The sequence below is a fragment of the Equus caballus genome, chromosome 31 (genome assembly GCF_041296265.1).
Source record: "Equus caballus isolate H_3958 breed thoroughbred chromosome 31, TB-T2T, whole genome shotgun sequence".
Lineage (NCBI taxonomy): Eukaryota > Metazoa > Chordata > Mammalia > Perissodactyla > Equidae > Equus > Equus caballus.
Window position 1 is genome coordinate 15,780,345 of NC_091714.1, and position 25,910 is coordinate 15,806,254.

General features: G+C 44.6%; 1 protein-coding gene across 5 annotated transcripts in view; it reads right to left on the reverse strand.

Moving 5' to 3' along the window:
* Positions 1-330: 330 nt before the first annotated feature.
* The window catches only part of AKAP12 (A-kinase anchoring protein 12), an 87,329-nt gene continuing 61,749 nt past the window's right edge, over positions 331-25,910 (reverse strand). For 2 of the 5 annotated variants that reach the window (XM_070256492.1, XM_023633109.2), the window contains exons 4-5: positions 2,088-7,044; positions 331-1,379 (exon numbers count right to left, since the gene is read on the reverse strand). In XM_070256492.1, the coding sequence (XP_070112593.1) occupies positions 2,096-7,044 (4,949 nt within the window). In that variant the 3' untranslated portion in view covers positions 331-1,379; positions 2,088-2,095. Of the gene's footprint in view, positions 1,380-2,087; positions 7,045-11,103; positions 11,667-20,551; positions 20,980-25,910 lie in introns of those variants that run through there. The other 3 variants (XM_005608180.4, XM_005608181.4, XM_023633110.2) reach the window with 3 other exon arrangements.

The window sequence follows — 25,910 nt, forward strand, 5'->3', positions numbered from 1 at the left end:
TCATCTGTAAGGCAAGGCATTTTTACTATGAAGCCTTCTTAAAATTTCTTTCTAGAGACATTTGTCATTAACAAATATTAACACAGAAAATTGACCTTTTCAGAAAAGATGCCACCAGATGGTAGCATTGCATCAGTGCTGTCACTCTGAGAAGCTCTGGTTAATTTCAGCAGCTGCCTCTGCCATGACTTCCTCTGAACATCAGCTCAATGTGGTGTGAAGTGGTGACATCATCTAGCGACTACATTGGAAAGTTCTAGCTTATCTGCTTTTAGATTGCAGTAAACATACATCCCCAGGCTTCCTCATATCTAATAAAACCAGCAAATCTAAATGAAGCAAATATTTTATTTAAATCAGTTGTCAAATCACAATTTATCCAAATGAACAGACTGCAACATTGTTCTTAGAAGAGTGGGCACAAATATGGCACAGACAATCCAGCATCTAGCAAAATACCATCTGTGAAGAGCCTGACTTCTTTTATGCTGTGCGTGAACGGGGTCCAGCATGTGAGAGTAGAATCAAAAACTTAAAACAGTCAATTCTTTTGATAACATGAGAAACATTTCACCGCTCGGCCTCAGGACTAAGCACACTCACCTGTCCCAACAACCATGACAGTAGGAGAAAAGACTTAAAGTTAATCCATTACTGGAAAAAGCTTCCTTCCAACCTCCACTGGGCTAGAAAGGAAAATTTCACAGTAACAATGGAACATTCTGTGTGTTTCAAAAAAAAAAAAAAGCTTTTTATTTTTAGCACACTGTGCATAATAGAAAGTGACCAATTTCAGAGTAATACTAAACATGGACCTAGTCCTTAGTGAATTTTTAAAATAAGAATTGTAGCTTCTGGTCAGGAATGTTGTTTCTAGGAAGCTCTGTTTTCACAGGGTATAACTGAGGCTTAAGGCTTCCCCATGGCGGCACGCCCCATCATATAGTGTGTGATACAAAGGAAATGTATACTACACTGCACACTGCCTGAAACATTCAGAAAAAATATACAATAGATACAGAAGGAGGAGTACTTAAAACATACATATAAATACATAAAGAATGATGCTCCAGTTTGCGAAGTAGGACCAGGTGTTGCCACGTCCAGTTCCAGGTTAAGAATTTAGGATGTTAAATCAGAAACATTATATTGTATCAAGGGACATTAACAGGGTGGTCTTGAAAAGAGGAAATGCTAAATGGCTCTCGCTCCTGATGCAGCCTCAGGATTGTCGGGGGTTCGAGACACGAGATCAGCTGACGTGCCTGCTCTTCGGGTCTCCGAGTTCTGAAATCTCACGGTCTTCAGTCTTCTCAGCAGCATTCCTTTTTCTTCTACTACTTGTCTTCACATTCTGGTCTTGCAAATACACCATGTACCTATAAAAAGAAGCAAGAATCAAAAGTAAATAAAATCTCCCTTCCCTCCCTCATTTAGTTAACAGAATAGTTGAGAAAGTGAGCTGCAGTAACTGGAAACCGTTAAGAGCATAATTTAATTCCGTAAGAAAGCAAGCTGGTGGGGGTCCGGAAAACATCATGCTGCGTGGCCACAGAGCTGAGGGCTGTGGTTGCCCCACACCCACAGTTAGGCTGGTCCCAGGCACTGGAAAATTTTTTAAATGCTTGTTACTACTGCTGGAAAAAATCCATTTTTTCTAGAGAGCTATAAACTAAATTTCAAGCAGTATGACTGAAACTTCCTTTGGACTTTTAGTTATAAAAAATTCAATAAACTTGGTATGGTGCTCCGCGAGCACGACATACTGCTTATGTCTTTGAGCCAAACACACACACAAACGCACACTTGTGCACACACATTTCCCTTTATTTTCTTTGAAAGCAGTCACATTGGCGGTAAAATGAAGTTGTTATTTTCATGACACCAAGAAGACTGAATGGCATTTCAATGAGGAAAAAAAGGGAAACTAACCTAGACTCCTAGTCTAGTTGATGGCTATTTCCCCCAGTTGAAGGTTTTGCATAAATTCATAATTATTGGAACTCCTGCTTCCCTTGTAACAAATTGGCCATCAAATGGCATAAAAGAGGGAAAAATACTTTTAGAAGACCTGGAAGCTTACTTACATGATGTTTTAGGATTCTGTAAGTTCTGATTTTGCTGGTTCTCTCTCTTGTTTCTGTGTTTCCTCCTGTGTTTGTGTTTTGCTCTCTTTTTCTGAATCGCTGTGCACTTTTCCTTCCTGAAGTTCTCCTTCCCGGCCAGCTTCCTTCTCTTTTAGTTTTGGTCCATTTGCATCCGAGGACTCTCTGGTTAAGCCTCCTGAGGCCTCAGCATCTTCCAGGGCCGCGTTCTGGTCCTCAGGGTAATCAACAGCGCCACCCTTTCCATCTTCCTGGGATTCAAGCAGTGACTTCTCTGTTCTTTCTCCTAACCCGACACCATCATCTTCTTCCGGCACAGACTTTGTTCCAGTTGCTTCTCTGTCTCCCTCTGATGGGTCAGTTACCTCTTCAAGCTGCTGGTCATTTACCCTGGAGCTTTCTACTTCAAAGGTCGTGGTCTCTTCCGAAGCGTCCTTCCCATCTGTGGAAACATCTGAATGTGTGTGCTCCACAGTGGTGAGCACAGACTCCTCTTCGGCTGCCATGGTAGGTGTTTCCTCCTGCACAGAGGCCTGAAGTTCCCTCTCTCCTTCCTCAATTTTCTGCCCAGCTTCCTGGCTGTCAGCTATTACGGGTTGAGCCTGTGTCTGGAAGTCAGAGGCGGCTGCTTCTGCACTGGCTAACTGGTCAACGACCGTCTGAATTACATTTTGCACCAGTTTACCGCTCTCAGTCTCAAGTTTCGAAATCTCATTTTCAGCCTTTAAATCTGCCTCTCTTGTTTCCACCTTTCTGACTTCCAGACAGACAACCTGCTCACCATCTTCATCGAGCTTCTGTTTCTGCGACGTGGTTTTATCTTCTTCCAGGTCAGCATGGATGCCTCTCTCGGGGGTGGCAGATATTACTTCCGGTGTAGATTCTGCCTGAGTCTCAGTTCCTGTGGGTGCTGCCTCGTCCCCCGGCTGAGCACTCAAGTCTTCATCTTTCTCAGAGGATTTTTCTTCTGGTACTAAATGTGCGTCTGCAGATTCCAAAGTTTCAGCCTGTGCTAAAATCTTGACGGTTTCTCCTAAGACCTTCTCCTCCACTGCTGCCACTGTTAGAGCTAACGGTGCCTCAGAGCTCTGAACTTGAATTTCTGTGCATGCCACCTCCTCTTGAACTAGCAAAGACGAACTTTCTTCAAAACTGACAACTTCCTTTTCCCCATCTATGACGGTCACCTGAACTGTCTGAACTAGTTGCTCACTGAGCATTTCAGACATGGGAACAGCTGGTTTTTGCTCAAGTTTCTCTTCACTCATTTGGGTTGGCTTTGCTTCCATTTTCTCCTTTTCTTCTTGAACGACCATCTCACTCTCTACTGGGGTTGGAAGAGACTCAGCTTGACTCTGGATTTCAATATCATCCTTCTTTTGCAACTCAGCTTCTTCAGGAACTTCGTCTTTAAGGGTAACGTCAGTTATCTTTTTCTGACTGGTTGTTATTTCCGTGTCTGTAGACACCTCAAGTCCTTCGACAAATGGGACGTCTTTGGTTTCCTCATCAGCACCTCGGGCAGCCTCTTGAATCACCTCAGTCTTTGAAAGAACGGGTACAGTTTCTGCTGATAGCTCTTCATCCGTGTGTTCTAGAACGTCTTCCATTTTTGAATGTTCTTTATTTTCTTCCTGGGGCTGAAAAGTAGAAGGTACTGGAGATATCTCTTTCGGTTCAGGAACTGCCTCATCTTCTCCGACCTGTGATTGTGTACCAGATGCCACCTCCTTATCTTCATGGATTTCCATGACCTTGTCTTGCTGTGTTACACTTAGAGCTTCAAAATCTGCCACTGGGGTGCTTCCATTGGTCTCACTGTCTGTAAGGGTTTCAGCTGAGTCTGGAGCAACAGCCTGTTCTGGTATAATCTCTGATTTTACCCCAACCAAGGTTTCAGCTTGACACGTGGTTACGAGCTCACTGGACTCGACACTCCCCGTGACTTGAGGAACTTTTTCCAAGCTTTCTTGGATGGGCTGTGCAATCTCCTTATCTTGCATCAAAGTCTCAGTTTTAGTTTCTTGTAGGTGTTCTTTCAACACTACGTCCATCTCTTTCTTCACTTCTACTGCCTGAGAATCTTGTGCTTCTTCCACCTTCTCTGGTGTTTTTGACTCTTCCCTCTGCGTCGTCTCCATGGTGTCTTCTGGCCTTCGGGCGTCAGGCAGCTGAGATTCTTCTCTCACTTTTTCTGCGACGGCTTGCAGGACCTCCTGAGTTCGCCTCTCTTGGTCTTCTGCGTCTGGCATGCCGCCTTCCACCTCCTGAACTGGTGTCGCTTCCTCTGTGGTGTCTGGAGACTCAGTTAACTGGGAAACAGCCGAGACCATGTCCGTGGTCTCTTCGGCACCAGAAGCTTCTGTTGTTTCTTCAGCACAAAATGCCTCGGTAGCTGTCACAGCTTCAGAAGTGAACTCCACCTCACTGGCATCTTGGCCCTCAGGCAGAGTTTTGGGAACAATGGGTGCTTCCTCGGCAATGACTTCTCTTTCAAATACCTCCCCAGTTTGCGCTTCAGCATCATCTTCGGCTTGTTCAAGAGGTTCTGTCACAGAGGCAGATATCCAAGAAGGCGACCTTTCCTCAATACTGGTGACGGCCCTTGTCCCGTCGACGACAGCCACGGTCACCGCTTGAACCAGACTCTTACTGAGCTCCTCAGACACATGAACAGCCGCCTTTGGCTCAGGTGCCTCCTCTTTTTGGGCTTGCTGAGCTTCGATTTTTTCCCTTTCGACTGCATCGTACTCAGACAGAGGTACCACAGCCGGGACATCAGAATCATCTTCGTTGACCTCGGCTGGCCCCATATCTTCAGTCGTGGCTTGTTCTTGCTTCCCATCTGCCCTTTTCTTCCTTCGTCCAGGAATAAACTTCTTAATGGAAACCCAAGACTCTTCTTTTCCGGGTTCAACATCCGAGGCGGAATGTTCTAGACCAGACCCAGTTCCAGAGTCTTCACTTCTCTCTTCCAGTTTCGCCTTCGGTTTTTTCCTGGCGGTGACTAATCTCTTAAATGACTCCCAGGTGGAAACGCCCTCCCCTTCGGAGGGGCTCCCAGGCTGCTCAGGCGAGGAGCTTCCTGGCCCTTGATCGTGCTCCTGGGAACCAGCAGGCACAGTGTCTGCTCCTGTTTCTTCTGGCTTTTGGCTGTCTCCTCCCACTGTTTTTGGTCCTCCTTCCTCGTCGGAAGAGGATGCTTTTCTTGCTCTTTTCTTGGAAGATCCCACACAAATTAGAGCTTCCCAGGACACCGACGTGTCCACCTTGCGCTTTGGTTCTTCAGGCTTCTGCTCCTCTCCGTTGCCTTTGCCTTCCTCCTGCATCTCCGAGGCGGCGCTCTCAGTGGACGACAAGGTGGCACTCTTCATCTTCTCCAGTTCCTCCTCTTTATCACTTTCAGAAAGCCTCCGCACACGTTTCTTGGGCGTCACCATCTTTTTGAAGGATGCCCAGGGAGTAACACCCTCTCTCTTTTTTTCTCCGTCCGAAGTCGTTCCTTCTTCGACGTCGGCATCCTGGTGGACATCGGCGACGCCCTTCTCCAGACACGTGATCTCCTCGGGCTCTTCAGGGGACGAGGCAGAGCTCTCGCCCTTCTGCTCGTCTGTACTATCTGGAGAGTCTGCTGAACCTGGGTGTTCCCCTGACTCTTCATCTTCTCTTTTCCCTTTCTGTTTCTTTCCAGAAAGCTTTTTTAAGCCAGTGCTGGTAAACAGTTTCTTTAGAGGACTTCCTTGCACCTTTATTCTCTCTTGTGACGACAGCATTTCCGCCTCGCTTACAACGCCTTCGGGCTGTGTAGACACTGGTTTTTCATGAAGACTTAGTTCGCTGGGCTTGGTCTGTTCCCCTCCGGGGGCACACGTGTCCTCGGCCTTCAGATCCTCAGCAGGTTCAGCTGCCTCAAGTTCCACATCTGCTTCCACCAATTTCTCAGGCAGCAAAGACTCTCCTCTTTCCTCGGCCTCAGCTGTCTGCTCCTCTGTTTTCTTCTCTGTAGTGCTCACATGGACTTCTGCAACAATCTCTACTTTCTCATCAAAGATTTCTGTGGCTAAAGGGGCAGTTTTCTCTTCAGGAGGTCCCTGCACTTGATCGCCAGATGGCACCGCCGCTTTTTCATAGTCAGTTAACAATCCGGCGTCTTTAGGGCCCTCTGTGGGCTCCTGCAGGTGGGGTTGTTCAGAAGTAGCCAGTTTCTCCGAAGCATCTTCTGTCTTCCCATTCTCTTCTGTGTCTACTTTTTCTGCCTCTTGTTCCTTCTTCTTCTCTGACGCTTCCAGCTCCTCCTCCTTAGGCTTCCTGAAACTCGTCTTTTTTCGCCAGCCAGCCCACCCTTGAGTGAAGAATTTCTTGAAGGGGGATGCTGTTTCACTGGCCACCGGGCTGGTCGGGGACTCTGGAGATTTGGTGGGTTCTGTTTCTCGTTTCTCTTCTCCTTCCTCTTTGCCCTCCCCAGCTGCTGGACCAGACTCAGCCGGAAGAGGAATTTCCGGGCTGCTCTGCTCGTGTTTGAGAGTCTCTTCAGGCTTCTCCGTGGACTGTCTCAGTTCGCTTTCCTTCGGTGTTGCTTCTCCGGTCTCCCGGCTGGGCTCCGGGTGGTCACCAGCCCCATCCGATCCTCCGGCAGCTTCGCCTTCATCTTTTTTGACGGTGAGTAGCTGGACACTGTCAGACTTCTCGGCCTTATCCTTTTTCACAGTGAACTTGAAGCCGACAAACTTGAACACCTTCTTAAATCCAACATCATTAGCCTGGGACTCAGCAGCTTGTGTCAGCTCCCCCAGAGTACTCTCTGAAGAAGGAATCTGTTCCATCATTTCAGGCATTTCCTCCTGCCCATCCTTTGTGATGTCCTGGACAACCGCCGCGTTAGCAGCCATCTCTTTATCTGAGTCCCTTTCACTCACATCTTCAGATTCTCTCTGTCCAACTATTGACAGAAAAAAAGAGAGGGGAGGGGGACAAGGGAGAAAATGATTACAATTCAAGAAAAGTAAACATTTTTAAAACATGACCAAGGAATACTTTTTTTTTTTTTTTTTGAGGAAGATTAGCCCTGAGCTAACATCTGCTGCCAATCCTCCTCTTTTTGCTGAGGAAGACGGGCCCTGAGCTAACATCCATGCCTGTCTTCCTCTACTTTATAAGTGGGATGCCTGCCACAGCATGGCTTGCCAAGCAGTGCATAGGTCCACACCCAGGATCCAAACTGGTGATCTGGGCTGCTGAAGCAGAACGTGTGAACTTAACCACTGCACCACCGGGCCAGCCCCTGAATACTCTCTTTAATGTCAGGCAATTCCAGGATAGGGTAAGGGTCTTATCAGTATTTGTAAATCTCAATAGATTAGGCAGCATCTCCTTCTTTCAAATGACATTTAAAAATTCAGGTTCATTGGGCCGGCCCCATGGATGAGTGGTTAAGTTCGCACACTCCACTTTGGCAGCCCAGGGTTCATGGCTTGGGTCCTGGGCACAGACCTACACACCAGTCATCAAGCCATGATGAGGTGGGGTCGCACAGAGCAGAACTAGAAGGACTTACACTAGAATATGCAAACTACATACTGGGGCTTTGGGGAAGAAAAACTAAAAGAGGAAGATTGGCAACAGATGTTAGCTCAGGGCCACACAGAGGCAAACTGGCACGGATGTCAAATTCAGGGCTAATCTTCCTCAACAAAAAAAGAGGAAGATTGGCAGTGGATGTTAGCTCACGGCTAATCTTCCTCGCCAAAAAAAAAGAGACAGAGAGAGACAAATCAATGTGATTTAATAAAAGGAGGAGCACCATGCTAAATTAAGAAATTTAAGTAATATTAACCACCAGAGATGGCAGGCATGGTTCTGGATTGGATATTCGTTTGGGCAAACCAGCTAAAGGACACTTTTGGGTCCTCTTGGGAAAATGTAAATATAATTTGGGATTAGATGAGATAAATTTTTACTGAAATGAACGAGTAGAAATTTTGACTGAAGAAAAAGCAGGTTACCAAACAGTATATATAGTATGACCTCATTTTGCTTTAAAGAATCTGTCTCTTTCACATGCACACATCGCCATCACATACGATCTCCAGGGGGTGGGAATGTGACATATTTTAGTTTTGATTGTCTGAATTTTCTAATTTCCTACATAGGATATGTATTACTTTCTGCGGTAAACTAAAAGGTCAATTAAAATTGACACAAAGAAAGGTCTTAATAAACATATTCTAACAACATACTTAATGTTGCAGCACAAAATGAAGCTTAACAACTATAACTAGTCTCTATACCAATAGGGAACCATTAGAACACAGCAATTAATATTTGAAATACAATATTTGGAAATATAGAACCACACGCTTCCCAAAATCCATAAATTCCTTCAGTCTATAAAATCCTATTTCCCCACAGATAATTTTATTTACTTATATATTGTAAATATGTAAAACATATTTACAAATCTATGTTTACAAATTTCCATCGTACTATTTATTGGGTTTTCTCTGGAAACTGAAGCGTAGAAATTAACTAAAGAACTGTTGAAGGTGCTACACCAAGTTAAGACTAGAGCCCTGTTTCAGTGTGCCTTGGATGGTGCTGTAAGTTAACCGAATGTCCTTTTTTTCCCACTTGCTTTTTCTTTTCAAACATCACCAGATGTATGGATATTCATACATGAAAACGGTAGATTATCTGGGCCTGTTATTCCGCAGAGATTAAGGAAGTGTACTGAGGACAAGTGCTAATTCTCCCCAGAGCGGCTGTGGGGGGCGGGCCTTTGCCCTGGTGACAGGGCCACAGTCGTTTCTGTCAAGAGTTTTGGGAATGAGCCAATCCTCACTTATTAGAACTGATATCACCATCTAAGGGAGCCTTAAAAAAATAAAAATTTGAAAATACTGAGAACTGAACATTTCAGATACCAAAGGAAGTTGGAAGGAAAACCAAAAATCTCATTATATGGACCTGAAGTACCCTTCCTAAGAGATTTTCTTTTTTAAAAAAAATCACTATGGGGGCCAGCCCCATGACTGAGTGGTTAAGTTCGTGAGCTCCACTTTGGCAGCCTCGGGTTCACCAGTTCAGATCCTGGGCACAGACCTAGCACCACGCATCAAGCCATGCTGAGTCAGTGTCCCACATAGCACAACCAGAAGGACCCACAGCTAGAATATACAACTATGTACTGGAAGGCTTTGGGAAGAAGAAGAAAAACAAAAAGATGAAGATGAAGATGTCAGCTTAGGTGCCAATCTTAAAAAAGAAAAATCGCTATGGAATACACACGTTAGTGACCAACTTTAGATTTCATAAACAAGAAAGAAACAAAGATCATCCACATTAAACACGGAGGCAAATATTCTAAGAGAGAGAAAGAGCCAGACATCTATGTCCCACCCCCAACAGTGTTGTTTTTAGGTCAGAGTCTTCCAGGGAACATTATCTTTCCATTATTTTTTTTTAAACCATGTATAATCTTCAGAAATGAGAAGACAATGCTGTCAGTTTCCATTTTTTCCCATTATAGACCTCCTTGTAGTTAAATCTCAAGATTTCTTTAAGTGCATTTCAATGAACTACTTCTTACAAATTTCCCCAATTATTAAAGCATACCCACCACAGAACTTTCTACAAACACTTCTAATGCAACACAAGAGACGTGACAGTCTTTTTTAAAAGGTGGATGATATCATTGGAAATACACTAGAGAAAAAAGTCAAACCCCAATAATAAACTGTGTTCCAGTACAGTATTATTAGTAATGAACACAAACATAAGTTTCCTGCCACACGTACGAGTTAAAAACACTCATTAACTAACTTCTAGAATTCATTGGAAAAGGCAGACGTTTTGCTAACATACTGGGAGAAAACAGGTATTAAACACACCATATTCCCCCCAATTTTCCCTCCATGTTCCTAAATCTGTGTTTCCATTTGTAACACTTTTTTTAAAATTCTGGGATTGATTGGAATGTTTACAGTCAAATCTAAGGAAACAAGGACGAACAGCTGCCAACTGGCAAAACAAAACAGCTATTGATAGCCCTGGAACAGCTTAGCAATATTCAGATCTTCTCTTTAGATAGAATGTTCTACGAGCTGAACACATAAAAAAAGAAAAGTATAGAAAACATCACAGGAAAGTTTTAAATCCTAACTGGTCAACTGGTCTGTAGTCCCTTTTGACCTAAGTAATCCTGGGAGCTACTGTGGTCAGAGGAACCTTGCAGCCGGAGCCCCTGCTGGCCCAGATGACGCCTTTGTGCCTTGTGCACAGCGTGGGCAACCCAGCTCAGCCCTGATTGCAGCTGCCACTTGCGTTCTGCACAAGGCCAGGCCCCCGTAGAGACCTTACAGGGCCCAAGGCCGTTTAAATTAGGTTTCAACAGAAAAATCGAACTCTGATCGCACACTTGCACATCAGAGGTATGTATCCTGCCCCAAAACACGTGCGATCACGAGGCCAACCACTCGGAGGCTTGCAACCCGCAATGAAACCCACATCTTATTTTTCCTGTTACTCGCTACACATTCCCCAGGTTGCAGCCCCAGCAGCGAGGCCTGTCCATCCTGCCTCGCATCCCACATTTCGCTCGTTTCCAGACTCTCTAATGAAAGCAATTTCTGGCCTTTGTGATTTTTTGAGACCTCATCAAATTATCATTTGAAAATGATAATTTTCTACCTCTTCTCCTGCCCAAAGCCCTTCCCAGCTGACTCCAGCCCGCACAGTCTCTATTCCAACCCCGACACCCCTTCCAAATCAGTGTCTTCCAGGCTGCGCGCTCTTCCGGCAAGAAGCACCGAGCGGCCCGGGGCATCGCCTGCACTGCGGTCCTGTCCTCAAATCTCCGGGTTGGATGAAGGCTCCAAGGACGGAGGGTTTGGGCAAACCCTGCCGAGGGCAGGACAAGATCCGGGGCAGCAGGGTCTTGTGTTCGAGCCGGGAGGGTCTCTCCACAGCCCCGGGCATCGCCTGGTCCCCTCCCAACACCTGCCTGCGTGCGTCCAAGGATGGAAGCCCACAGGCCTGTCTTTGGCCGGTGCTAACGGACACCAGGCGTCCCGCCCGCCACGTCCCCGGGGCGAACCGCCGCGGGGGGACGCGCCACTCACAGCAAAGGTGACTCCACCAGGGCATGGCGCGCGCCCTACAGAGGCCCGGGAGACCCAGCCTTCCTCTCCCGGCTGCCCCATCGCTGGATGGACACTGGCGGCGGAGGGCAGGCCGGGCCGCTGACGAGGGCGTCCCCTGCGGGCCAGCGCGCGCGTCACAGAGGGCGCAGCCGCCTCGCGCCTGCCGTCCCCAACGCTTCAGGCCTCCCAACCTGCAAGGAAAAGCCCCCGGAGACCCCGTGCTTCCCCCCATTGGGGACTCTCATCAAATCCCAGCACACTCGAGGCCGAAAACCAGTCCTAAATGGTTAAATGACTGCCAACATGCCGCTCAACCTCACTGCTGTTGCCTTCCACTGCCGCTCTGTCATCCGCACTGCAATCCATCAAGTGGCACATTCCAAAAGCAGCACAGCACGGCAATGGCCGAGGGCACGCAGGGACCGGGGCATGGGGGTGCCTGGTTGCCACGGCTTTAATGTCTGGGGACCTCGCACATGTTCACATGACAAAGCATCATCTGGTGTCATAGAGAGCCCTAGAATTTGAAGCTAGAGGTCACCTGGTCCCTCCAAACCGGTTTACCGGGAAGGAAACTGACTTCAAAAAGGGTTATATGTGGGAAATGCAAAATAGAGCAGTCACTTCGGAAGACAGTCTGGCAGTTTCTTACAAAACCAAACACACTCAACATTGGATCCAGCCATCATGCTCCTTGGTATTTACCCAAGTGAGTTGAAAACAGGTCCATACAAAAAGCTGCGCATGGATGTTCACAGCAGCTTTATTCTTAATTGCAAAAACTCAGAAGCAAGCAAGATGTTCTTCATTAGGTGAATGGATAAATAAACTATGGTACGTCCAAACAATGGAATATTAGCGCTAAAAAGAAATGAGCTATCAAGTCATGAAGAGATATGGGGGAACCTTAAATGCATATTATTAAGTGAAAGAAGCTGATCCTAAAAGGCTACATACTGAAGGATTCCAACTATATGACATTCTGGAAAAGGCTAACGATGGAGACAGTGAAAAGATCAGTGTTGCCAGGGGTAGGGCGGGGGAGAGAGGGACCCACAGGCAGAGCAGAGGAAGTCAAGGGCCGTGAAACTACTCTGTATGATACTATAATGGTAAACGGATGTCATTATACACTTGGTCAAACCCATGCAATGACACCACCAAGAGTGAACCCTAATGTAAACTATGAGGTTGGGGTGATAATGATGTGTCACTGTAGGCTCATCAAATGTAACAAACGGACCGCTCTGGTGGGGATGTTGATAGAGACACTATGCATGTGTAGGGGCAGGGGGCATATAGGAATTCTCCATATTTTCCACTCATTTTTGCTGTGAACCTAAAACTGCTCTGAAAGATAAACTCTATTTGTTTAAACTGGTCATATGACTTGGCCAGTGTCATATAGTAGGTGTGTGGCATCTCTGGTGGGCCAAAGGCTGGCACCAGGGCACGTCGAGTCAATGCATTAAATAGGAGCAAAACACAAAGTTTGTCTTTTTAAAAGAACAATTAATTCTATATACTTTCAAAGCATTAAAATTCTTGTTTTCCGTAAATCGTTAAAACTTTTTAAAATTTGTAACTGTCACGTATGACAAGAAAAGGTATTTAGGCATGTCAACTCCCACATTTAGATGGAAAAATTGCTATATGTCTGGTGTGAACAGCAATTTAAATTCTATTTCAGCGTAAAAAGTGTTTTTTTCATGGTTACAGTCATGCTTTAAAAACAAGAAAGAATGGATATGCCCTACCCACCCACTCACGGACAGTGATTCAAATGATGACCTGACCATCCTTTTGCAGCCATCAAGGTAAAGACTGGATAAAGCCAAGAATCAGTGGGTTCTTAATTGGGGGAGTGGGCAGGATATTTACATGCTTGATAGTCAAAAGAGTGAGGAAACCCCACTTATGCAGTGGAGAAGTCCGGCAACAGCTTAACATCGACCCATGAGGGACAGCTGGACACTGTGTGCAATACCCTGAGAAGGACACAGTAGCATCTGTGGCTAAGAATGCACAACCCAAATTGAATTAGGAGAAAACAAACAAAAAATAAAGAATTCGGTGGAAATGGAGAGAGGAGAACTATATGCTTCGAACATGTCAGCGTCTACAAAGGCTACAGAAATGTTCCAGATTGAAAGAAAGTAAAGAATATGGCATGTAGGGGCCAGCCCTGGTGGCACAGTGGTTGAGTCTGGCGTGCTCTGCTTCGGCGTCCCAGGTTCAGTACGAAGGCACAGACATACACCACTCATCTATCAGTGGCCATGCTGCGATGGCAGCTCACATACAAAACAGAGGAAGACTGGCAACAGATGTTAGTTCAGGGTGAATCTTCCTCAGCAAAAAAATAAAATAAAATAAAATAAAATAAAGCCTCTTACCACCCCCCAAAAGCATATGGCATGTAATACCCAATCCAAAGATGGATCCTATAATGCAAGGGGAAAATGCTAAAGGAAATTATTAGATTAACTGATAAAACTGGAATAAGGATGGTGGATTAGTATAATAATAATGTAAACATATGGCATTGATAAGGGTACTAAGGTTATAAAGGGAATGCCTCTATTCTTAGGAAATACACAAGTATTTAGGAGTAAAGGAACATGCTGTATGTAACTTACCCTCAAATGGTTCAGAAACTTTTCTATCTCATGCCTACATAAGACACGACACAAACCTCCAAGCTGGTTTTTGTTTTCGTTTTGTTTTCCAACAGAAGAGATCAAATGAGGTAAAACGCTAACAGTGGGTAAATCTAGGTAAAGGGTGTATATATAAGGATGTTCTCTATACTATTTTTATTTTTGCAACTTTCTGTAAGCTTGAAGTTATTGTTTTAAAAAAATCACTCAGATGAATAAACAAGTGCGGATAACTAACAAAAATAGAGAAAACAGCAAAAATAGAAGAGAGTGAAGAGTCACCCTACCTGATTTTAGAGGAGGACACTGGATCTTTGCCTCACATCATATACCATAATAGAAATTTTATGCATGTATTAAATCATTGAAAAACTGCCTTCCTTCTCCCTCCAAAAAGAGAGAGAATTCAGATAGAGGGGAACAAGAATGAAGAGCATAAATTCTGGAGACAATCTGTTGTTCAAATTTCCGCGGCACCACTTAAGCACTGGGCCCTTGGGCAAATTTCCTGAAGCTTCTTAGTGACGTCACCTGTAACAGGTCACCTCCAGAACTTCCTGCAAAGGCTGGTTAGGCGGAGGAAGTCCCAGTTGGCCATCTTTAATGATAATAAAACAAAAACTCTAATGGTTCCTTTGTTTGCTTCTTGTTTTCTTCAGAACAGAACTACTTATTTTTTTTTTTTTTTTTTAAAGATTTTATTTTTTCCTTTTTCTCCCCAAAGCCCCCTGGTACATAGTTGTGTATTCTTCGTTGTGGGTTCTTCTAGTTGTGGCATGTGGGACGCTGCCTCAGCGTGGTCTGATGAGCAGTGCCATGTCCGCGCCCAGGATTCGAACCAACGAAACACTGGGCCGCCTGCAGCGGAGCGCACGAACTTAACCACTCGGCCACGGGGCCAGCCCCCAGAACTACTTATTTTTAATTACTTTTTACCGATTCCAAAAGTAATCAATATTAATTGTAGTAGACTTAAAAATATGGAAAATTGGGAATAACATCCATAAAGATAATGTCCAGAGATAATCACTATTAATATCTCTGAGTGTTTTCTTCTGGATTCAATAGTCTTCAAAACTACAACATAATGGCTGCATAATTAATTTTCACGTCTCCCTCATGTTAGACAATTTATGTTGGTCCAAGTCTTCACTATCGCACTACGTCACAAACATTCACGTGCACAAAATCACTGTCCAAACCCCAGAATGTGTCTCTGAACAGCAGAGGGCAGCATTGAGCAGCTTTCAGATCTTCCACGCTGGACCTCTTGAGACTTTCCCGGACCTTCAGGACCAGAAGATGCTGCAGAAATCCACCAATACATCAAGTGTAGGTGCCCTTTCAGATTCTGTAAAGTCAAACATCATATTGCACCTATTCTTACCTCTTTGACTTCCAACATAAACACTTCATAGGGAAAAAACAGGGCACAGACATCTTGAGTTAGCTCCCTGTCCTCTCTCTTTATTTGTGAAGATCTAGACCCTTTCCTCATTTTGGGCCAAGAGCAAGTCCAATGTGGCCACAGCCGTTCTTTCTGTGAACTCCCTTCCTCACTTTTCCTTCTCTCCCAAACCAAACCGTATACAGTTCATCAAAATCACCCCACATTTCCCAGGGTCTGGCTGAAGGAGGAGATCCCCAGGCAAGATCATCGTCATTCCCACTCGTGTTCTAGTTTGTGGTTAGTTTTTTAAAGGTATTTCTATGTGCTGTCTGCATATGGTTCTGAATGAGTGAAAGATCACAGGTTGGTGAGCAAAAGGGAGGCTGCTAAATGCATACAAGAACAGCCTAAAGGATGTGGTAGCACGGACGAGAGGACCAAGCCAGCAGGTTTGGCTGTTGGGAATGAAGGGAGTACGTGAGTGACAGGAGGCTGACATTAATATCTTCCAGGTATCTTAAAGATAGCCCAATGTTCACCTGTTCAGACTCAGCATAACAGAATCCATTCACAACCATACTCACAAACATTCATTAATAAATTTGCTCTTAAGCAAGAATCTCAAACGCCCATAAAGTCAAAATACGACGCTCACTTATTCACTGATGCCACCATTCAGCTAGAAACTCCACATTCTCCCCAGGCATCAAAAATGGCCCAAAGGTTTGGAAAGAGAGTCAATCCATGAGTCAACCAGAAATGCTGTAGGAGGCAGGATTGGCTGACACTTCCAGCTTCATACTGTCCTGCTAGTCCCTGGTCCTCTCTCCCCACCCTACAGACACTGAAAAGGGCAGAAAAGACTACAGACCTTGCAAAGGTCCACACATTCTTTGGCACCACCCAGCACAGTCTTGCCTGGTATACAGCTTGTGTCGACATGTTTTTCCACATCCACCATTAGTGGAAGCAGCATCATCCAAGTCTTGTTTCTTACATGAACCCTACCACAGAAACCATGTCTTTCTGGTCTCTTCTTCTGGGAGGAGATTCTAATCATATGCCTGTCTGAGTGTCCGTATCTTGAAAACATTACTTGGAAAAGAAAAGAATGACTTCAAAAGTGACCTAATTTTCTGAACATGCCCTCGCAGGAGGTTCCTTAGGATGAAGGTATGGCACAGAGATGCAGGAAGGGTACAGGCTGGACACGCACAAAGTCGCTAGTGCAGCTTCTCAGCAAGGCTTTGGTATGCTTTTTGTTTGTCTTCTGCTTTTCTAAGGGAGATGAAAGATATCCTCAAATAAACAGTGAAAGGGAGAAGAAAAACGACAACCAGCAGTGCACACTTTCTGGAGTGAACATCTGTCACTATATTTTCATCATTAGAAGTATGAACTACTGTCAATTACATTACAGGAAAACTTAGAACACAGCGTTAATAATGATCTCTTATGCATTTTTTAATATTTTGAACAGGTTTGTCATCGCAAGTCCCTTCCAGGCTTAAAAAAAACAACTCTGGACTGAGGAATATTCATGAAGTCGAATGAACGTGGTATTACATGAAAAGTTGTATCTTTAATGGTGTCTCAAGACATCAATGCTTGAAATCATTTCACGTACACAAACCCCACTTTGGCAGAACTGTTAAAGCTTTTCCCATTTAGGTGTTATCTTCTACTAAACTAAACTATGGTTATCTGTAGACAAATGTCCAGTGAATCTCAATGTATAAAATCAATCACAATGAATACAGGAAAATATACATTCTCCTTGTGAAAATATCATAATTCTCCTGCCTCCCCAGTCTCAAAGGGTCCATGATCCCAAAAAAGCAAAAGCTGCTTTCAGCATGGACACCCTGCCCTCAAGTTCTACAAAATGCAATAATCAGTTGTTCCAAAAGCTGCAAGATTGCCTTTCTTTTCCAAAAACTCAGAGATTAAGAGATGAAAGTATAACTTGTTTTCTTTTATTTTACAGGTATAAAAGAAAAAACAACACTTTGAAGGAAAATTTCCTATTCTGTATTACAAAATTTTAACTTTTTTTAATCCAAACTTAGCTATCATATTTCGATGAAACAACTATCATTTTTGTTAGAGAAAAAGTGCAATACCGCAAAAAGCTACAAGGCTGATTGTTTAAGTTTGGCGTAACCGAGTGTTCCCCACTCCCCACGCACATCGGGGCCGCTTGCTTCCACATCTGGAACTGGTTAGCTTTCCCCCACGATTTGCAGGGTTGTCCTGGAATTTTTCCAGGAATTCTCTGCATTCTAAATTCATCCCTTATATCCTACACACCCAGCGTTCCTTGTTCCAACCTTCATTAACCACAAAACCTCCAAGGGGAGATGTTTCACTGAGATTAAAACTCAGAGAAGCGAAACCCCATACAGGAGCTCACAGGAGATGGTCATCATCGGCCCTGGTCTTGACAGTGGTGTTCAGTGATCCCTTAGACATCTGGGCAGGCTTGTAAAAACGTGGGTACCACTAGCCAATATCAGCATCCTTCACACCACGAGAAAGATTCTCACCAAGGCGCTCTGCAGGGGTGCTTCTTGTAGCTGCGGAGGGAGCACCAAGAGAAACTTCGTTTTCATGATGAAAAGGGGGGTCTGCAACCACTTTTTGCAGGATTATCGTGGGGAACAATAATGACCACACAGAATGAGCACTCAGTAAGCAGGAGTCATTACTCAATACTCAGACAGTCTATTTGCATAGAAAAGTGAGTTATAAATAAACTAGAATGTTAGGGAAATCAAGAAAGATATTTTCCCAATTCAAAAAGCTTTTTTTTTTTTTTGCTGGCATGCCATGGATATATGGGTGGTGGAGGGGACGTGTCCATCATCATCGGGTCAAATTGCTTATTTCCTAGTCTGTAAACTAAGTTATTGCTACCATGATGTGAGGGAAAGGCTTCAGGGAAGGCAATACTATGGAATGTGAAAAATCAATCATTTCATAATTCATGTTCTGCTGCATCCCTGTCAGCGGTTTGTGTGTATGGGGTCCAGGGCGGGTGGGGGGGGAGTGGGGGGGGTGGGGAACGGTCAGTCTTAAGTGTCAGCTTTCCCCTCCTTTCGGAAATGAAAACTCGTTCCTAAGAAGCTCTACAAAAATATCATTAGTCTTGTTTCTTTCCCATTAATTACAAACTTTAAGCACACTCCTCAAAGAAGGTAACACTACAACAAGGACAAGAATAACTTTCTTCCACATTTTAAATCAGTAATCCCAAAAGTTAAAGAAATCCTTGATTTTTAATTAATCTTTAACGCCAATTTTAAAACCTTCACTGCTTTTCAAGATTCTAACCAACGATTTCAAGACTACTGACTATAAATCTTCTTTATCTGGTAACTTGTCAGAGGGGAAAAAAAAGCAGTTGAAAACTCTTTGATTTTTTACTTCTTCCACTAAGAAACGTTTGCTCTTAAATTTTTGGAGTTAAGATTTGCTGTGCGTTTTCTTATCACCAGGAAAAAGTACCAAAATTTTGCTACATCCCTCCATACCCACACTGTAATGAAAGTAAACCTCAGACAGCAACAGATCCAATTACATGAAATTGCCTTAAAAATTAGACAGTCTTTCCTACTGTTTCTGTTCATTAATCATTCCATTGGGATTATCTGAACCAATTTTTTAAAGCCCCAAGTACCCCAAGTTTAACTCTTACTTACTGTTAAAATGGACCACATTAGGGGCCAGCCGGGCGCAGCGGTTAAGTGCACATGTTCTGCTTCGGGGGCCCCGGGTTCCCTGGTTCGGATCCCGGGTGTGGACAAGGCACCGCTTGGCAAGCCGTGCTGTGCTAGGTGTCCCACATATAAAGTAGAGGAAGATGGGCACAGATGTTAGCTCAGGGCCAGTCTTCCTCAGTGAAAAGAGGAGGATTGAGCAGCTAGTTCAGGGCTAATCCTCCTCAAAAAAAAAAAAAAAAAAAAGGACCACCTTCCTTTCCCACAGGAAACTCACCCAGGAAAGAGCTGGGGTGGTAGAAGCCCCACCCCCTGTGACACCCCACAAACCACACTCCCAGGCAAACTTTCTCTGCATTGGGTGTTTCTATGTTTCATTCACAGAAAAATAGATAATCTGGAAAAATGGAGAATTTGGGTTTTTTATTTTATTTTGTAGAGTCTATTTAATAATAATTTCTAGGGATCATATGAACTTTCATACTGAGTAAATTGTAGAAAGGCTGGTGAAATTAACTTGGGAAAGGAATTTTAAGGAAATCTCAAAATAAACAAGCTAATCTATAGGAAGTGTGAGATATTTTTAGTTTTGCTAAACTTTCACATCATTTAAAATTCCAAAGAAGGACAAGGCTTTGCTGAAGCACTTATAGTGAGAAAAATTTTCAGTCCTAGAAATTCTATACTGTGCTTTTAAGAAAACGTAGATTTGGTGCATAATGATCTCAAATATTTAGAGAAGAACAGGTTTTATAAATCTAAACCAGCAAACGGAGGTTAATTTTTCTTGATGGGGGAAAGGCAGAGAGAGGAAGAGGAAACAGGCAGATTCTTAAAGAGTCAGGCCACGGCACGAAGTGCACAAAACAATCAAAGTTTTGTTTTGTTAACAGAACGGCAAGGGAATTCTGCAAGTTTGATATATGTAACTTATTTGCTAGAAGGAAGTATTAAACATTATACTTCATACAGCCACACTTGTAGAAAGCAAGCTTATGAGGAAACACACATTTTTGTTTATTCATTGCCTAAATGCTATTGCCTGCCAGCCACCAATTTTGCGGTAACTATGGCCTTCTTAAAACCATCATTTAGACCTGAGTTGAAAGTTGAGTCTCGTAAATCGCCAAGTGGCCCTTTACTGAAAGTTCCTAACAGGCAGGTCACAATGCCAAATATTGCAATTTCTCAAAAACAGGAACGTACTTTCTTTAGGACTACAGCAAATAGGCTGGCTTTCACAATCTATTTTCAAATTCATCCCAATTTAACATGGATCTCTTGGAAAAGTCATTCGAGGTTCCCCCAGGCACAGTGGAGAAGATTCCTTCACGGGTCGAAGGAAAACGTTAGGTTTCTCTGGTTCTTGCTAAGCCAGAGAGAAGGCTCTTCTGATGAGCACAGTGAGAGGAGCAAATGCCAACCGCGCGTCCAGCCCCTGGCCTGGAGGCCCCCATCCAAACGCAGGTCGGAGGGAGGGAAGCACTTCCTCCACCTGCCGCCGCCCAGGGAGAACCCAGCAGACTGCCTTCCGCCTTACCTGTGATAGCAATGATCCCCAGCATATTTACTAGCACGCCTGCAGATGAGCGGAACGGCCCTGCCCTCCTTCGGCAGGTGGCTGAAGCGGCACGGGGTCTCCCCAACCCCGCGCAATCTTGCTGTGATCAGAAAGAACGCCGCGCCAAGCCCCCTTCAAGGATTCCGGAGAACTGGAGGTGCCTTCGGAGCTGCAGCAAAAGGCGGACTGAGGATGCATTTCCCTGGCTAATTATAGGAGGACCCAGCCCCCCGGGGCCGGGCGGGGGTCCGGCCCCGCCCCCGCCGCGCTCCAGGACTTGGCAGAGCGCTCCGCAGTCATGTGTTTCATTTTAAAGGAGGGGAGCCCTCCTTGTAGCTGAGCTCTTCGTGGTCACTAGGGCTCGGCAGAGAGACCCAGGGAGGGTTTAAAAGTTGCTGGGATGAATAAGACCGGAGTCAGCAGCATTTTTATCTAAACCATTACTTCATTCCTGGCACCGATCTACTCCTGTATCTCAGCTTTTCATATTACTTAAAGGAAATAGCCGCACAGATATTAAATTCTACTGCCTTTTTTGCATACTGTCTTTTGTATCCTTATTTTGGTCTAAAGGCTGATGAGGCGCAAAACACAGTTTCCTTTTTAGCACCTATAGTATTTTATATTTTCACCATGTTTCACACACACGTTGCACTGATGTGAGGGGCTAGCAGCTAGCTCTCCGTTCCAGGACTCTTTGAGAAGGGCTGTCACGAGGGAACATTGTGTCTTTAACACTTGATCAAGGCAACTTGTAAAAGGTTCGAATATTTGAGCATTAAATCTCTTATTTTTGTTTTATGGCAGAAATTAGCTAAACTTTTAGACGAAACTATGCCATGTTCCAATACACAGACACGATCACACCTCTCATATCCAAGCACACGGCATGAAAACCCGTCAGAACCTAGTTTTTAAAATTCTGAAAATTTCAGGCAGCCCTAAATTCTTAAGTTCTTTTCACGGAAACTTCAGATTTGCTCTCTATGTTGATACACAGTGTGATAAACAAGTTGGTGTATTCCTACAATTTTGGCACACTCTTTGGTATGTCAATTTCCTGTTTCTTCCTTTTCCTATTTATCACTTCACTCTTTGCCTGTCTGACCCCATTAGCGCCAGCCCTTCCCCTACGCAAACAAAAGAACGGTTTTATTATTGCTCTTTCCTCCAGACGATGAGGATCTTACTCATTAATTCTTAGGGCCAGGGAGGAGGTGGGGGCCTGGGATGGCCCAGAGTGGGCACAGGAAAGAGAACGGTGGAGGAGAAGGGAGTTATCAAGAAAAAGCTGATAAGCGTGTAAATTTCAGGTGTACATCATTATATTTCAGCTTCTGTAGAGATCGCATCGTGTTCACCACCAACAGTCTAGTTTTTATCCGTCACCATATATATGTGCCCCTTTATCCATTTCTCACTCCCCCCGTCTTTTGTCATAAGCCACTATGACTTCAATAAAATAAGAAAAAAGGAAAGGAAAAAGCTGGGAACCGCGAGCGGGCGGGCTGGGGGCATGGCACGTAGTTGCTCCTTCCGGCCACTGGGGGGCGCGGCGCACCACATTCGGGCCCAGACAGAGCAGAGCTAAGGCGGTGTTGCCGGCAATCAGACCGTGTTATAAAAATCAGCTTCAGCCTCTGCACAGACCGGGCTTCCCCCTTATATTCCGGCAAACACCCAACCTGATCCAAAGTATACGTGGGAACAGGGACTGATGCGCCTTATCCTGATGCCTGGGACTGATTCCCAGAGCGAGCCAGTTAGCAGCTTCCTAACCTTTTATCTTCCTAGAGGAGTCTTGATTTTGGTTCACAAAGTGCTTCAATTATAATGAGATTCTGGAGTGTGTGAAATGCTGCTGGTGCTAATGGTGTCTCTGCAGTCAGTCCACACAGCTAAAGGGTCAGAGCAGCTCCACATTCCTCTCCTCCCCAACCCACGTCCCCAGGCCCGGCCCTGGGGCATCCTGGCTGTGCAGAGCCCCCTCTGGCTGCTGCGCTGGTGGTCTGCATTAAATGAGCAGTCTACAGTCTTTCCAAGCCTGATGATCAGCCCAGACACTATGCCCTCAGGTGAAGCCCAAGCCCCTTCTCTAGAGGTGTCCCCACACCTGGGGCTACCTTGGGGATCTGAGGTCTCAGTTCTGCATCATGTCTCAGCACCAGAAGCTGGGGACAGCACATGGCCATCCGCTGGTGCCACCTCTGAAATACACGTCCTCATCTTCTCTGAAATACACGTCCTCATCTTCTGGGTGCATCTGTTCATTCTGACCTTGCTTAGCTGTGGCACCACTCCTTTCCTTCCTATAAGTCGAAATTCTAAAAATAGGACAAGCAACAGCTGTTGCCCTGAGCTGGACAGGAAGAAACTTCACTAGTTATGAATTTAAGGCCCCAAACAACATTTTAAAAGGTATATATATTGCTGTTTGGTTTTGTCACAAACTTTTTATTTCCTTTTATGGTGTCGGTAAAGATGCTAACACAGCTTTGATATTCTCAAAGAAGTAGTTAAAGCCACGAGGCAGAGAGCAGATCATGTGGCAAGTTGCTGACCCTCAGCAGCCAGTTCTGCTTTGATCTCACCTCTAGGAGTGATCAAGGACAGGCGTGTAGCACAGCGGCCCCGTCAGCCTCTGCGTGTCTGGATTTACAAAGAAAAGTCATCAATCAGGAGAAAAGCAGGAGGAAAGATCAGTGTACAACGCAGGCATCTTTCTTTTGTTGTCACTTCTATTCCAACTTCGCTTGTTTTTGTTAAATCCGAATGTTTAGATGAAGGCCTCATCACCCAAAGCATAAATTATGGGGAAATGTTTACCATATCATAAATGAGTGCATGGCAAAAAAAAAAGTATTTTCCCAAATCTTCATAGTTCATTCACATTTACTGAGTTCTGGCTCCATGTTAATTGCACTAAGCACTCAGAGAGACAAGTGGATATGGTCCTTGGCCTCAGGGAGCTCAGTCTTGGGTTGCAGACCACCTGAGGGAGAAGTGGGCACACTCCACTGCAGCTTGCTTCAGTAAGGATGGGGGGCAGGTGGGGGACAACCCTACCTGGGCACAGAGGAAGGCAGAGGGACCAGCATGGGCAAAGGCATGAAGAACATGACATTTAGGGAATCATGAGTGAGTTTCTTACAGCCACAAGCTCAGAGTCTACAGGGGAGGGGAAGGGAGGCACACCAGGGATAACTAGAAATGAGATTAGAAATATTACGTGAGACCAGATTATAAAGGGTTTTGAAGGACATCTAACAAATAACCCAATTAAAAAAAGGGCCAAGGATCTGAGTAGACGTTTCATTAAAGCAGATACACAATGGCCAATGAGCACATGAAAAGATGCTCAACATCATAAGCCATTAGGAAAATGCAAATCAAAACCACAATGAGTTGCCAATTCACATTCACTAGGATGACTATAATCAAAAAGATGGACAATAGCAAGGAATGGAGACAGTGGAACCCTCATACGTTGCTGGTGGGAATGGAAAATGGTGCGCCTGCTTTGGGAAACAGTCTGGAAGCTCCTCGAAATCTTAAACATAGCTTTACAAGATGACTCAGCAACTCTACTCCTCGACATAGACCCAAGAGAAATGAAGACGACGTCCACACAAAAACTTGTACAGGAATATTGACAGCAGCATTATTCACAGTGGCCAAAAGGCAGAAGTGTATCTATACACTGGGATATTATTCAATAATAAAATGAAGCATTTATACATATATATAATATGGATAAATATTGAAAAATTTTGCTAAGGGAAGCAGCTAGTCACGAAAGAGCACATATTGACATACTGCTTAATCCTGTTTATATGAGATGCCCAGAATAGGCAAATCTATAAGACATAAAATAGATTACTGGTTACCTCCACCTGGGGAGTTGGGGGAAGAGAGGGAGTGACTGCTAACAGGTATGGGGGGGCGTTCTTTATGGGGGACGAAAATGTTCTAAAATTGATCGTGGTGATGGTGTATAACTCTGTGAATATACTAAAACCCAGTGAAATGCATACTTTCAATGGGCCAATTGCATGGTATGTGAATTACATCTCATTAAAGCTTTCGTTAAAGCTAATCTGATATTAGTTCTGAAGGCTGCATGGAACCACTGGAGGCTTTGGAGCAGAGTTAGTGGCACGTAACTCGAACTTGATTTAGAAAAAGATAGCTGGGCCATAATGACCAGGAGGAAGGTACTCCCGAAATAAAAGGGATAGAAACTGTGGTGATCAAGGTGAGGACGGAGTCAAAAGTGCCATCACCCACTAACTGAGAGATGCCTGTAGGGCCAGGGAAAGGCAGCTGAACGCACGCAAATCGATGAGATCACCTAAATGGAGTGATGCGTGTGAAATAACAAATACGACGCACACCTGAAATTTATGTTATCAGCTGACGTTAGCTCAAAAAAAGAGAGAGAAAAAGGGCTAGGACCCTGAGGAAGAGGAAGCTGAAAAAGGACTCTGACAACGGACAGAGATTAGAGGCGAGCAGGGAGGAGGTGGCATCGGAAGGCAAAGGCACAGAGGACTGCAAGATGGAAATGGTGGTCAACAGCCTGGTGACACAGGCAGAGAGCTGAAGAGGCCTCACGGTCTGAGGAGGCGGGACCAGGACACAAATAGCTGCCATAAAGACAGATCCTTTACTCTCTTTCCTGAAAGGGAGGGGACAAGAGCCAATACACCAGAATTAGCACCCACACTAGGTTCATTCATTTCCTCCAAGCTTGAGTGTTTGACCCAAATATGGGAACTGGCGAAACTAGAGAAATGGATTCACCCACCAAATCCAGCCCTCCCGTCACCTCTCCTTTCATTCTCTTTTCAACCTGGCATTATTATATACTTGGAGGGAAATAAACCAGAACCCAGTGAGGTCTCTTTTCCTCTGGCCACTGTTACTTCTTTAAAATGCTTCAAAGATAACCTAAGGTTGAGTCAAGAGCTGTGGCAGACTGGGTAACCGACAGAGGAGATGAATATAGACACTGAATCTACAGGACACTGGCAAGTTATACACAAGATGAGCAGATTCTCCTGGACTCGTGTGTTTTCACACAGGTCTCCGCCTCCTCTGATATGAACACAAGGACCGGCTGATTGAATGTTACGGTCCAGCTGAATTGGACATGTTTATATAGTCATGGTCAGTGCCATTCAAAATCCAACGCAAATAATCCGAAGGCTAGTTCCTCAAAGGGACTGTTCAAAAATAACAGCTAATGGAAAAGCTCAGGGGGATTTAAAAATCACTTAACAGGACAATTTACAAAGCAAAGGGAAATTAAAAAACCCAATCCAAATAATAAAAGTGA